A 13,175-nucleotide genomic window follows, 5' to 3' on the forward strand; every position below is an offset into this window, starting at 1 on the left:
AATCATTTTGGAAAAGGCTAGGAAAGCAACAGATAGGGAATCTGCCACCTGGGCGACTGCCCTAAATGCAGATCAGTATTGATTGATTGAAATCTCTCTCTGCTAAACAACAGTTACTAACAACACTACATTGGTTAGGAAATGGTGGCCAGTACCATGGTATTGCAGATATGCATGGGATGGCAAAATCTTCGGTCTGTAGGTCAACACATTCTGTGGTAGCTGCAATAAATGATATAAAATTTCCTCAAATTGTTCGTTGGCCTGAAAATACTGAACAAACATGTTCCAGGAAGGACATTCCTGGAATCATTAATGAGCAGAATATCTCTTACATATGTCCAACCTTTCCCCTCAAAAGCTCCATGAGCTTTTCCCACGTCAAATATTTCCATCCAATCATTTATATTATCTTGTTTTTTCAGACTCTCGCTGAATGCACCAAAAAGAATATCTTTCCTTCTTTCTATTTCCTTGAAAATGAATAACTTTGTTTCTCGTGACACCATTTTAACAATTCATGCAGAGTTTCCAGTTTGGTAACAAGTTTAGCGGCCGAATATCGTTACTAGCGGCATCTGATTCCTAATGACAGACCTAAGTATGTCAGACTATCGTGGAACATATGCGAGGATCGCGGAAGAACAGAATGGGTGATAATAACGGAGTAATTTCCTATCATGAAAGAAATAAACTGAAAAATAACATTGTAGCATTAAGAAATTCACAGAAATATGAGAGTTCTTTGAATCTTTGCTGCATAACTTACCTTAAAATACAAAATTACAATAAATGAAGCAAGCCTAACCTAATTCAACGAATGGAATACGAAGATAAACAGCTAATTCATGCTATAACGTAGTATGTTTATTGATATGTCGTCACTTGTAAAACTTGTAACAATTCACTGGTAATATACAAGAGACATTAAATCTTTTGTGGAACAGAAATGTACAACAACATACATTAGAAGAACCCACACTAGTAACTTGTAATGTACAAGACCATACTTTTGTGGAATAGGCCCTAGGCAAATGCCGGGATGGTACCTAACTTAAAGCCACGGCCGCTTCCTTCCCTCTTCTTTGTCTATCCCTTCCAATCTTTCTATCCCCTACCAAGGCCCCTGTTCAGCATAGCAGCTGAGGCCACCTGGGCGAGGTACTGGTCATCCTCCCCAGTTGTATCCCCGACCCAGAGTCTGAAGCTCCAGGACACGGCCCATGAGGCGGTAGAGGTGGGATCCCTTGCTGAGTTCGAGGGAAAAGCCAACCCTGGAGGGTAAGCAGATTAAGAAAGAAAGAAGAGAATCATCTCAACTTGATTACAGAGTGTTATAAAGGTCCAGTAAGGAGCATGCTGAAGAGCCTCCGTGGCTCAGACGGCAGCGCGCCGGCCTTTTACTTTGGGTTCCGTGGTTTAAATCTCGGCCACGCCATGGTGGATTTTGCTGGACAAGGCGGAGGCGGGACAGGTTTTTGTTTGGGTACTCCAGTTTTTCCTGTCATCTTTCATTCCAGCAGCACTCTCCAATATCATATTTCATCTGTCAGTCATCATTGCCCCAGAGGAGTGAGACAGGCTTTGGCAGCTGACACGATTCCTATCCTCACCGCTTCATTCATTCCATTCCTGACCCAGTCAGATGACTGGAAACAGGCTGTGGATTTTCAAGGAGCATTCTGAATGGTTAGCGGAGCATTTCCTTGGGCATTCCAAAGAAACACGAGGTGGTGCACTAACAAGTGAAGAAAAACTGTAAATCTTCTTGTGTTATGTTGGGGTGAACCTGTGTTTCAGAGTGGAGTTGGTGAAGACATCTCGGAGAACTGTGTCAAAAACATTTTCGCAGGTTTTGACATGAAGAGGAATGAAAGCAAATGTTGCTTAGATGCAGGAAGCACATGCTAAGTGGCAAGAAGGTTTGAGCTTCACTTATGCTGTCAGAACTGTAGACTGTACTCGTGTACAACTTCAGAAGCCACATATTCATGGGAATGACTACATTTACAGAAAAGGCGTCCCTAGCATTAACGTACAGGCCACTTGCAATGGAAAGGAAGAATTCAACCAGTGTAGATGTATCACGGCCTGACTCTATGACTTCCGAATTAGGAGAAACTCTGTAGGAAGTTGAAGGGATGACAACCTCACGCAACGAAAGAAAGAAAAAAAAGCACGATTCAAAGACGAGGAGAAATCTATGCTGGCTCCCATTTGCAAGTGCTTTATTCATTGGAGTACTATACTGTATGCATTTTAGATGCCTTGTATTTACACAGAAAGTACCTGATGCCCTTAAAATAAAACTTTCCTATGACTCTATCCTTGGTACGATTTCCCGCCATGACACTTCTCTCGTACTTCAGAAATGTAAACACTTGTCGCGTCGCAAAGTATTCTAAGACCCATTAATACGTGAAATCACCTCGATTCACAGTTTAAACCTTTCCAATGCCATAGAAAAACTATTTCTGAAATGTATCCAACAAGGTGCATTTACAGTGTTCAAATAATGCCCTTGGATAAATTACTGACGAACATAACCTCACGCAACGAAAGAAAAAAACCACACAATTCAAAGATGAGGATAAATTATGTTGGTTCCTCTGTGCAAATGCATTCTTTTTTGATATCTGTACTGTGTGCATTTTTAGATGCTTTGTACTGGGATGAAAGTGCCAGACGCCCTTAAAACGTAGCTTATCGAACTTTCCTATGACGAGGAGATAAAGTTTCTCTCTTCCATGTGCATTGCAATTACAACGCACTACAATGACCCCCATCCCTGACCCGTGTACGATTCTCCGGCTGGCACTTTCTCCTTTAAAACCATAAGACCGTTTGGGCTCGCATTAAAATAAAGCAATGCAGTTTCATCGGCAATGACAATATTGTTCGGTGCCTACGAATTTATTATATGAGCCACGCTTTTTGGTCAACTGTCGGCATCGCCAGTGTTCGCGCATTCTGTTTTCCCGCACACTGCCTGTTGCGCGATATTACGGCGTTCCTGAAAAGGTTGAATACAAAAGAATTCCGATTTCATTCAACTTGGCAATCGTGAAGCGCACTGTAGACCCACCGAAGTGAGTGTAAGTGCGGAAAGCTACTCCTCCACGTTCCAGAACACGCGTTATATTATGACGCGGATAAATTTAGAGTTGAAATTACTCTGTAACATACTATTGTTTTAAAATGTAAAGGCAGTTTCGAATTAAAAGTCTGAATTTCGGTAATGGGGCCGACATTGTACTTCGAATTACGAATTATCCGTATTTCGAATTAAACAATTTAAATAACATGCAAATCTGTATCTCATGTTTCCGGGAACAAGAGCTTCTTCGAATTACGTGGGATTTTGAATTAACCGATTTCGAATTATCGAGGTTCTACTGTACACGTGAAAAGGACGTCGAGACAAATTCAAGTGATGGCAGTGATTTCAGTTTTAATGATGACAGCATTCAGATGGTTCAAGTTTGTGGGTTACTGTAGTCACGTGCTAGTTCGTGAACCATGGGCAACGGCTGAGTGGCCTAGTAAGTGGTCCTGAGAGTCGGGATACCAGTTGCTGTGGAACGAAAGTGGGGATCTTGGACATATTCCGAGTCGTGGCCTTCCTTGTGCTCAGGCGGCTAGGACTATACAATTCACCGGTGGTCCATAACCCGTTAGAGGAGAGATCCTCACTTGGATTATGTGCAAGTAGGGAAGCATCCTGCTTCATGAATTTACCGAGCTCAGAACATTTTAAGCAAGCCTCGGACCTATGGGAGTAATGGAGTCCCACTCCCATTTGACAGGCGAGGGACACCTTGGAAACAACTTGACGAATGAAATGGAATTCGATGGGGGAGTTATCAGTATTAATGGGGCTTATGGAAGAAAGAAGGTAGAAATGGCTGAGTCAGCAAAGAGGGTCCATCTGGATGTGCTAGGAGTAAGTGATATTCGGGTAAGGGGAGATAACGAGGAAGAGATAGGAAATTATAAAGTGTAGTTGACGGTTGTTAGAAAAGGAAAGGCAGAGTCTGGGGTAGGGCTCTTTATCAGGAATACCATTGCACGCAACATAGTTTCTGTTAGACATGTAAATGAGCGAATGATGTGGGTAGATTTGTCTGTTGGAGGAATTGGGACAAGAATTGTGTGTGAATTCACCATGTGAGGGTGCAGATGAGGCTGAAGTTGACAAGTTTTATGAAGCATTGAATGACATCGTGGTCAGGGTCAACAGCAAGGATAGAATGGTGCTAATGGGCGATTTCAATGTGAGAGTTGGGAATAGAACTGAAGGATACGAAAGGGTGATTGGTGAATGTGGGGAAGATATGGAAGCTAATGGGAATGGGAAGTGTTTGCTGGACGTCTGTGCTATTATGGGTTTAGCTGTTATGAATACATTCTTCAAGCATAAGGCTATTCACCGCTACACGCGGGAGGCTAGGGTACCAGATCCATAATAGACTATATCTTAAAAGTCTTCGAATTCAGGAAATCTGTTAGGAATATAACAGTTTTCCGCGGATTTTTCGATGATACAGACCACTATCTGTTCTGTAGTTAAGTTTCAAACAGTAGACAGTAAGCAGGTTCAGGATATAGAAAGTGAATGGGTGGCATACAGGGATGCTGTAATAGAAACAGCAAGGGAATGCCTAGGAACAACTCAACTGTGTGTAAAGATGGAAAAAGGCGAACATCTTGGTGGAATGATGAAGTGAGAGCAGCATGTAAAGGTAAAAAGAAGGCTTATTAGAAATGGCTCCAAACGAGGGTCGAGGCAGACAGGGATTTGTACGTAGATGAAGGAAACAGAGCGAATCAAATAGTTGTTGAATCCAAAAGGAAGTCGTGGGAAGATTTTGGTAACCTGGAAAGGCTAGGTCAAGCAGCAGGGAAACCTTTCTGGACAGTAATAAAGAATCTTAGGAAGGGAGGGAAAAAGGAAATGAACAGTGTTTTGAGTAATTCAGGTGAACTCATAATAGATCCCAGGGAATCACTGGAGAGGTGGAGGGAATATTTTGAACATCTTCTCAATGTAAAAGGAAATCATCCTGGTGGTGTTGCGAACAGCCAAGCTCTTGGGGAGGAGGAAAATGATGCTGGTGAAATTATTCTTGAAGAAGTGGAAAGGATCGTAAATATACTCCATTGTCATAAAGCAGCAGGAATAGATGAAATTAGACCTGAAATGGTGAAGTACAGTGGGAAGGCAGGGATGAAATGGCTTCATAGAGTAGTAAAATTAGCATGGAGTGTTGGTAAGGTATCTTCAGATTGGACAAAAGCAGTAATTGCACCTATCTATAAGCAAGGGAACAGGAAGGATTGCAACAACTATTGAGGTAACTCATTGATTAGTATACCAGGCAAAGTATTCACTGGCATCTTGGAAGGGAGGGTGCGATCAGTGGTTGAGAGGAACTTGGATGTAAACCAGTGTGGTTTCAGACCACAGAGAGGCTGTCAGGATCAGATTTTCAGTATGTGCCAGGTAATTGAAAAATGCTACTAGAGGAATAGGCTGTTGTGTTTGTTTCGTAGATCTAGAGAAAGCATATGACAGGGTACCGAGGGAAAAGATGTTCGCCATGATGGGGGGCTATGGAATTAAAGGTAGATTATTAAAATCAATCAAAGGCATTTATGTTGACAATTGGGCTTCAGTGAGAATTGATGGTAGAAAGAGTTCTTGGTTCAGGGTACTTATGGGGGTCAGACAAGGCTGTAATCTTTCAGCTTTGCTCTTCGTAGTTTACATGGACCATCTGCTGAAAGGTATAGAATGGCAGGAAGGAATTCAGTTAGGTGGAAATGTAGTAAGCAGTCTGGCCTATGCTGACGACTTGGTCTTAATGGCAGATTGTGCCGAAAACCTGCAGTGTAATATCTTAGAACTTGAAAATAGGTGCAATGAGTATGGTATGAAAATTAGCCTCTCGAAGACTAAATTGATGTCAGTAGGTAAGAAATAGTGGGTTCGAACCCCATTGTCGGCAGCTTTGAAGATGGTTTTCCGCCAGTTTTCACACCGGGCAAATGCCGGGGCTATACCTTAAGTCTACAGCCGTTTCCTTCCCACTCTAGCCATTTCCTGTCCGATCGTCGCTAATTGTTATTGTGTTTCTTTGTTTCTTCTCCTTTCTTATATTTATCCTACTTTCTTCATTTTGTGTATTTCCTGATCTGGCAGGGTGACTGCTCCATGAGTGTTGATGCCTTCCCTACTGAGCAAGCTGGGAAGCAGGATAGAGTTCATCTGTGGCTGAGAGGAGGTTGATGAAGGGAGTGCCTCTCTATTTTGGGATGGCAGTGTGAGGAGGTGGAGATTATCCTTGTTTTTTGGTGTTTTCATATCAGTTCTTGTCTCCTCTTTCTGGTCTCCCCTCTTCCCCCACTACCTGCCATTATGTTCATCGTATTATTTGTTCCTTTTCGTATTTATATCTCTATGTATGACTTGATTTGTATGTATTTCCTTCTTAAGTAACTAATATCCAATTTATTGATTATTTGGTTTGAATTGCAGGTCTGGGCTAATAATATGAGCAAAGCTTCTGAACCAAAAGTAAAAGAGTTCCATGGGGAAGATTTTACAAAAATCACTTTCAGTCCTGACCTCAGCAAATTCAAGATGGAAACTTTGGACAAGGATATAGTGCAGTTGTTGTCTCGTCGAGCCTACGATGTGGCTGCTTCTACTCGAGGAGTGAAAGTCTACTTAAACGGCAAGAGGCTTCCGGTATGTGTACTGGGAAATTAATCTTCAAAAATGCTGTACTCAAATGTAGATATTCAAAATTTTATTGAATTCTTAACATATTGAACATATTGAAGTTAACCGATGTACTAAATGATACGCAAGACAAGAACGTTCATGTGCATGAAGTGTTCCGACACATATTGCTTTTGTTCAATATACTTATAAGTTAGTTTTAAGTGGAGATAGTGTTTTATAAACTAATTTTAAAGATTTAAAGCATATTATTATAGACATACAATTGCATTATCACGCATAGTGACATACATGCCAGTTCCCGTTTTGACATGCCCCATTTGGACGTAACCAAACATTTATCATATAGCATTCCTCTGACAAAGTAATTTCAATCATTGCTTCATGATCTATATGTGAATGTATTGTTCAGCTGAAGATGACCCAAAAAGGAGGTCGAAACCGGTACTGTAGTAAATAATTACTATAAATGAGTATTGATAAGGTGGAGGTATTTTCCTATTTATAATTGAACAGTACAGTGACTCGTACAATTTCCTGTCATGGCACTTCTGTTCTCTCGTAATTCAGAAATGCCAATACACGCCGCGTCACAAAATAGTCCGAGACACATTAATGTATGTAGTCACGTTGATTCTCAGTTTAAACCTTTCAAATGCCATGGTAAACAATATTTCCAAAATGTATCAAACAAGGTGCATTTACGTTACTTGGATAAAAGTCTGGTAAACATAACCTCACGTAATGAAGGCAAAAAAACACGATTCAAAGACGAGGACAAATTATTGCTCGCTCCCCTATGGAATGCTTTATCGCTTGGATTACTGTACTGTTTGCATTTTTAGATGCCTTGTACTCGCACGGAGAGTGTCAGACGCCCTTACCATTGCAAGTTATGAATCTCATTCCGTATTGACGGTTATCACTTTACAAAAGAAAATATTTATAAAATCCTCCTATCAATACAATTCAAGTCATCTGTTAGATGAAGCAAAGTCTATACATGTTTCAGCCTAATCTCAAGGCCATCTTCAGTAGTAAAACAATGATTACATATATGTAATATATTTCCCAGCTGGCACTTCTCTCCTTTAAAACCCAAGTCCGTTTAGGCTTGGCATTGACAGTGTTGTTCGGTGGGTACGGCGTATGAGCCACGCTTTTTCGCCAACTGTCGGCATCGCTAGTGTTACAATGAATCAATAACAGTAAATTTCCAACCTTTTTGATACTTATATTTGCATTAAGCAAATCAATCAATCAATCATATACAGTACATGTTTCATTCCGTTTGGAATACCTTCAGCTGTATTACAACGCATAGATGAAATTACAAAGTACAGTAAAGACTCGTTAATTCGAAGTCGTTGGGACTAAAAAATCGGACTTCGAATTAACCGTCAATTCGTAATTCAGAAGTGCCAAACCTCGCCGCGTTACAAAATATTCTATGGCCCGTTACTGCATGCAGTTAACCTTGATTCACAGTTTATACCTTCCCAATGCTATGAAAATAGAACTATTTCCAAAATGTGTCCAAGAAGGTGCATTTACAGTATTCAAATAATGCACTTGGATATCTCACTGGCAAACATAACCTCACGCAACGAAAGAAAACAATCACACAATTCAAAGACGAGGATAAATGATGTGATAGTTTCTCGCTTCCATGTGCATTGTAACGCACTACAATGACCCCCATTCCCCTACCCTTGTACGATTCGCCGGCTGGCACTTTCTCCTTTAAAACCATAAGATCGTTTGGGCTCGCATTAAAAGAAAGCAACGCAGTTTCATCGGCAATGACAAAGTTGTTCGGTGCGTACAAATTTATTATATGAGCCATGCTTTTTTCGTCAAATGTCGGCATCGCCAGTGTTCACAGATTCTGTTTTTCCGCACACTGCCTGTTGCATGATATTACGGCGTTCCTTAAAAGGTTGAATACAGATTAATTCCGATTTCATTCAACTTAGCAATCATGAAGCGCAATGTAGACGCACCAAAGTGAGTGCAAGTGCGTAAAGCTACCCCTTCACGTTCCGGAACACGCGTTCTATTATGACGCGAATAAATTTCGAGTTGTAATTACTCTGTAACATACTATTGTTTCGAATTAAAAGTCTGAATTTCGGTAATGGGGCTGACATTGTACTTCGAATTACATATTATCCGTATTTCGAATTAAACAATTTAAATAACATTCAAAACTGTATCTCATGTTTCCGGGAACGAGAGCTTCTTTGAATTAGGTGTGATTTTGAATTAACCGATTTCGAATTATCGAGGTTCTACTGTATTTATCTTCTTAAGAACATTTTAATAAGTACCTTGTTTTATTTAATCTATGTGAATTTGAAAAATTGAAATAAATTAAAATCAGTGTGGATGGTTGAATGGGGTGGTGAAATGGGAGGGAAATGAATTTACTTATTGTAGCCTATTTTAAAACTATATCTATTCATTGGAACGGGTGTTATAAAAAGTTTTCTTTTTCCATCACCTTTCACTATGGCATGATATTCTGCTTGTGTACTAATAAAATGTTTTTGAAAAATAATTTTCCTTTATTGCTGTTCTATATTTCATTTGCTCCTTTCAAGGTGAATGTTGTTTGTTTTTAATTTTGTAAAAGTCTCTTGAATTCAATTAATTCAGGATTCCTGAAGCTGATTAGTCTTACTATTATTAAAAGATCTTTCCCGAAATTTTGTTGTTGACAGAATCTACTGTGTCCTTGGAGGAGCAATGGCTCCTCAATTTTTTAAATTCTCATAGATTTTAAGTAAAACAAGGTACTTATTAAGATGTTCTTAAGGAGATAAAACTTTGTAAATTCACCTAAGCGTTGTAATACAGCTGAAGATGTTCCGAATACAATGAAGCATGTTCTGTATATGGTTGATTGACATGCTTAATGCAAATATAAGTATCAAAAAGGTGGAAATTACTGTTATTGATTCATTGGAAATAGAATTTGACACGGGAAATGAAGCTGATTTCTTGCAATTGCTAGTGTTTGCGGATTCTGATTCTCCACACACTGCCTGCTACGTGATATTGTGGCGTTCCTTAAAATGCTGAATGCAAAAGAATTAAGATTTCACTCGAACTTAGTAAATATGAAGCACACTGTAGAAGACTCGTTCCATCATGACGCGGTTAAATTTTGAATTTAAATTATTCAGAAAACCTTTTTAAAAAATGTGTAGGCAGTTTTGAATTAAAAGTCTGAATTTCGGTAATGGGACAGACATTGTTCTTTGAATTACGAATTATCCGTATTTCGAATTAAATAATTTAAATAACATGCAAAACCGTACCTCATGTTTCCAGGAACGAGAGCTTCTTCGAATTAGGCAGCATTTCGAATGAAGAGATTTCAAATTATTAAGGTTGTACTGTTATATATTTAATTCTTGTGACGTTTAGCAAAATTGTTGATGGTTCATTCTTTCCTGGATTTTCTGTTTTCCTGTGTTGTACGTTTTATTTTCGTGGTCAAGCCAAAACAGGAGAATAGAGGTTCCATTGTATTGCTGTTTTAAGGGGCCTAATTTCAATGTAATTGTTCACGACTTTAGGCTCTTCAGAGCTGGAGTCATCTGAGAAGAGGTTCATTGTATTATTACTACTACTATTACATTTAATATCATTTTTATTTACTGCGTTATGTCCATCTGTGGAGTGTGATGTAACTTATTTAACCGATAATTTCTCTTCTCCCGAAATCTCATCTGGGGCACTGGAAATTTTCCTCCATTCTTCAGTCCATGATTTTTTGGCCCTGGTATTTATTTTCTCAGCAAAATGACAGTTGACTGCTTTTTAGAATTGGAGTCGATCTTGAATAATTTCCTGTGGGATGCCAATTTCCTGAATGTAATGATATTTGGTAAGGGGAGATAATGAAGAAGAGATAGGAGATTATAAAGTGTACTTGACAGGTGTTAAAAGAGAAAGGGCAGAGTTAGGGGTAGGAAGGTTCATCAGGAATACATTACTATTGCACGCAACATAGTTCCTGTTGGGCACGTAAATGAGCAAATAATGGGGGTAGATTTGGCAGTTGGAGGAATTAGAATTGTCTCTGTCTATTCCCCATATGAGGGTGCAGATGAGGATGTCTGTCTGTCTGTTAGGTCATCAGCCCAGAGGCTGGTTGGATCCTCAAATAGCACCACCAAAGGTTATGCGGTTATAAGGAAACCGCAAAAACCAATGGCAGCACCAAAATGAGGCATACTAGGCAAGACAAGGAGTGAGGTAGTTTGCCATTGCTTTCCTCACTGGGTCAGCAAGTGCTATTGCAGCACGACTGACCCTATGAGCAACACCTTTCATAGCACTCAGATGCACTAGTCGTGCTCTGAATGTCATTACTCAGCACCACCCATACCCCAGTAGCTTCCATATTGTCACAGCCATGGATGAGACTGGGACTTCGGTGGAAGCTACATTTTACTCTGGCCTGTGCCAAGAGATGGATACAAAAGTACTGTATCCATCAAGAAATGGCAGCAGGCACATGAGGATGTACTTGACGTGTTTTATGAAGCACTGAATGACGTCGTCGTCAGGGTGAACAGTAAGGATAGGATAGTGCTAATGGGCAATTATTTCACTGTGATAGTTAAAAAAGGAACGGATTGATATAAAAAGGTGATAGGTAAATGTAAGGGGAAGATGTGAGAGCTAATAGGAAAGGGAAGCATTTGATGGACTTCTTTGCCAGTATGGGTTTAGCAGTTATAAATGCATGGGAGAGTAGAGGCATCAGACCCATATCAGGCTGAATTCAGGAAATCTGTTAGGAATGTGCAGGTATTCCAGGGATTTCTTGTTGATACAGAACTCTATTTGATCTGTAGTGAACTCTCTCGAGGCCTGGGAAAGTGAAGTCTGTCTGCAGACAAAAGGGAAAAGGGTAGAAAATCTCCAGGATGAGAAAATTAGACAGAAGTATGTGGATATGATTAGTGAAAAGTTCCAAATGGTGGACAAAAAGAAGGTAGGTATGCTGGAAGGAAAAATATAATTTTCATTTTATGTCAGTCAAGCATATTTAGGTACAGAACAGTCTGTGCTATGAAAGGTTTTGAAAATCAATTTTCTTCTACTACTTTGTAGAATAAAATTCGAAACAGCACATAAATATTTTTGCATCGCGCATCCACAGTAAGTATTTGAAGAATTCAGGAATTCAGGCTAGCGCCGGCCTGTTATGCGGGAAGTACTTCTGATGAAACTTTTGTGCTGTGGACTGGTTTATCCAAGAACCTGGATGTGTCAGCTACATTTTTTAGTAATGGGGGTGTGTAATTACAGTACAATTTTGAGAACATATTTTCCAGATTTTAAGAACATAAATATTTCTGAAAACTTCTCATAATTATCCAAGCCCTAATGATGACTTAGTTTTTTTCTTCTTTATGGTATATATTTGTAGTTTCTGATGTAATAATTCTATTTTCAGGTGAAATCTTTCAAAGACTACATTGAGTTGTACATAAAAAAGAAAGAGGATGACATTGGTAATCCTCTTAAAGTAGTGTATGAGAATGTGAATGCTAGGTGGGAAGTCGCGATGACCATCTCTGACAGGGGTTTCCAGCAAGTTTCCTTTGTGAACAGTATAGCGACCACTAAGGTAAGTGGAAAGAAATCATCATACCGTGCCACAGCCACTTCCTTCCCAGTCCTTTCTTGGTCTGCCATTGTTAGGATGTGGGATGTTAACCACTAGTGTGAAAGTAATACATTATATTTTGGAAGAAAAAGGCAGTGATACTATTGATCTGAAATACTCTGGTATACTTTATTTCTTCACTGTCGAGTCTTTACTATTAATCTTTCCTCTTGCCGTGTATTAGGACTTGCATTTCAGGGTCCTTCGATTATGTTTACTTCAGATGGAAGGACTTATTATCGCTTACGAATGAATACCTCGTATTTGCAAATTATCTTAAATATTGTTTTGTTGTGGCTAAATGTTGTATGGAGACCACATAATAAAATATCCAAAAGACTTGCTTAATATGAGCCACTACCACCATCTGACACTTGTCTACAGATACCACATAAGGATAAAATGAAAAGAACAAAGGATATTTTTTGTACTGATCACTAAGATGATTATTAGTTTAATTTGCAGTTTTAAACACAGGAGAGGCTGTTTGAGGGAACTGTGAATATAAATGTGTAATGAATAAACTGTGTTTAAAGATGTAAATAAACTATACATGGCCATTGGCTGTAGTTGATACATTTTATTTTTTTGATAGGTTTTTTGCTATCTTTGTTCATACAAGGTCTCCATTCGTAAGCAACATTCTTTGTACAGCACCTGGTACAATGCTTCAGCTGTTCCTCTTAGCATGAAATTTATCAATATTGGTAGCTTTGGTGGCCTTTTCATGTACAAGAAAAT

General features: G+C 39.4%; 1 protein-coding gene across 3 annotated transcripts in view; it reads left to right on the plus strand.

The window, feature by feature from the left end:
* Positions 1-13,175, plus strand: part of Top2 (topoisomerase 2) — a 326,551-nt gene that overhangs the window by 39,019 nt on the left and 274,357 nt on the right. For all 3 annotated transcript variants that reach the window (XM_067136112.2, XM_067136110.2, XM_068225185.1), the window contains 2 exons: positions 6,539-6,751; positions 12,222-12,395. In XM_067136112.2, coding sequence (XP_066992213.2) covers positions 6,539-6,751; positions 12,222-12,395 — 387 coding nt within the window. The remainder of the gene's footprint in view (positions 1-6,538; positions 6,752-12,221; positions 12,396-13,175) is intronic.

Source organism: Anabrus simplex, chromosome 1 (assembly GCF_040414725.1).
Source record: "Anabrus simplex isolate iqAnaSimp1 chromosome 1, ASM4041472v1, whole genome shotgun sequence".
Lineage (NCBI taxonomy): Eukaryota > Metazoa > Arthropoda > Insecta > Orthoptera > Tettigoniidae > Anabrus > Anabrus simplex.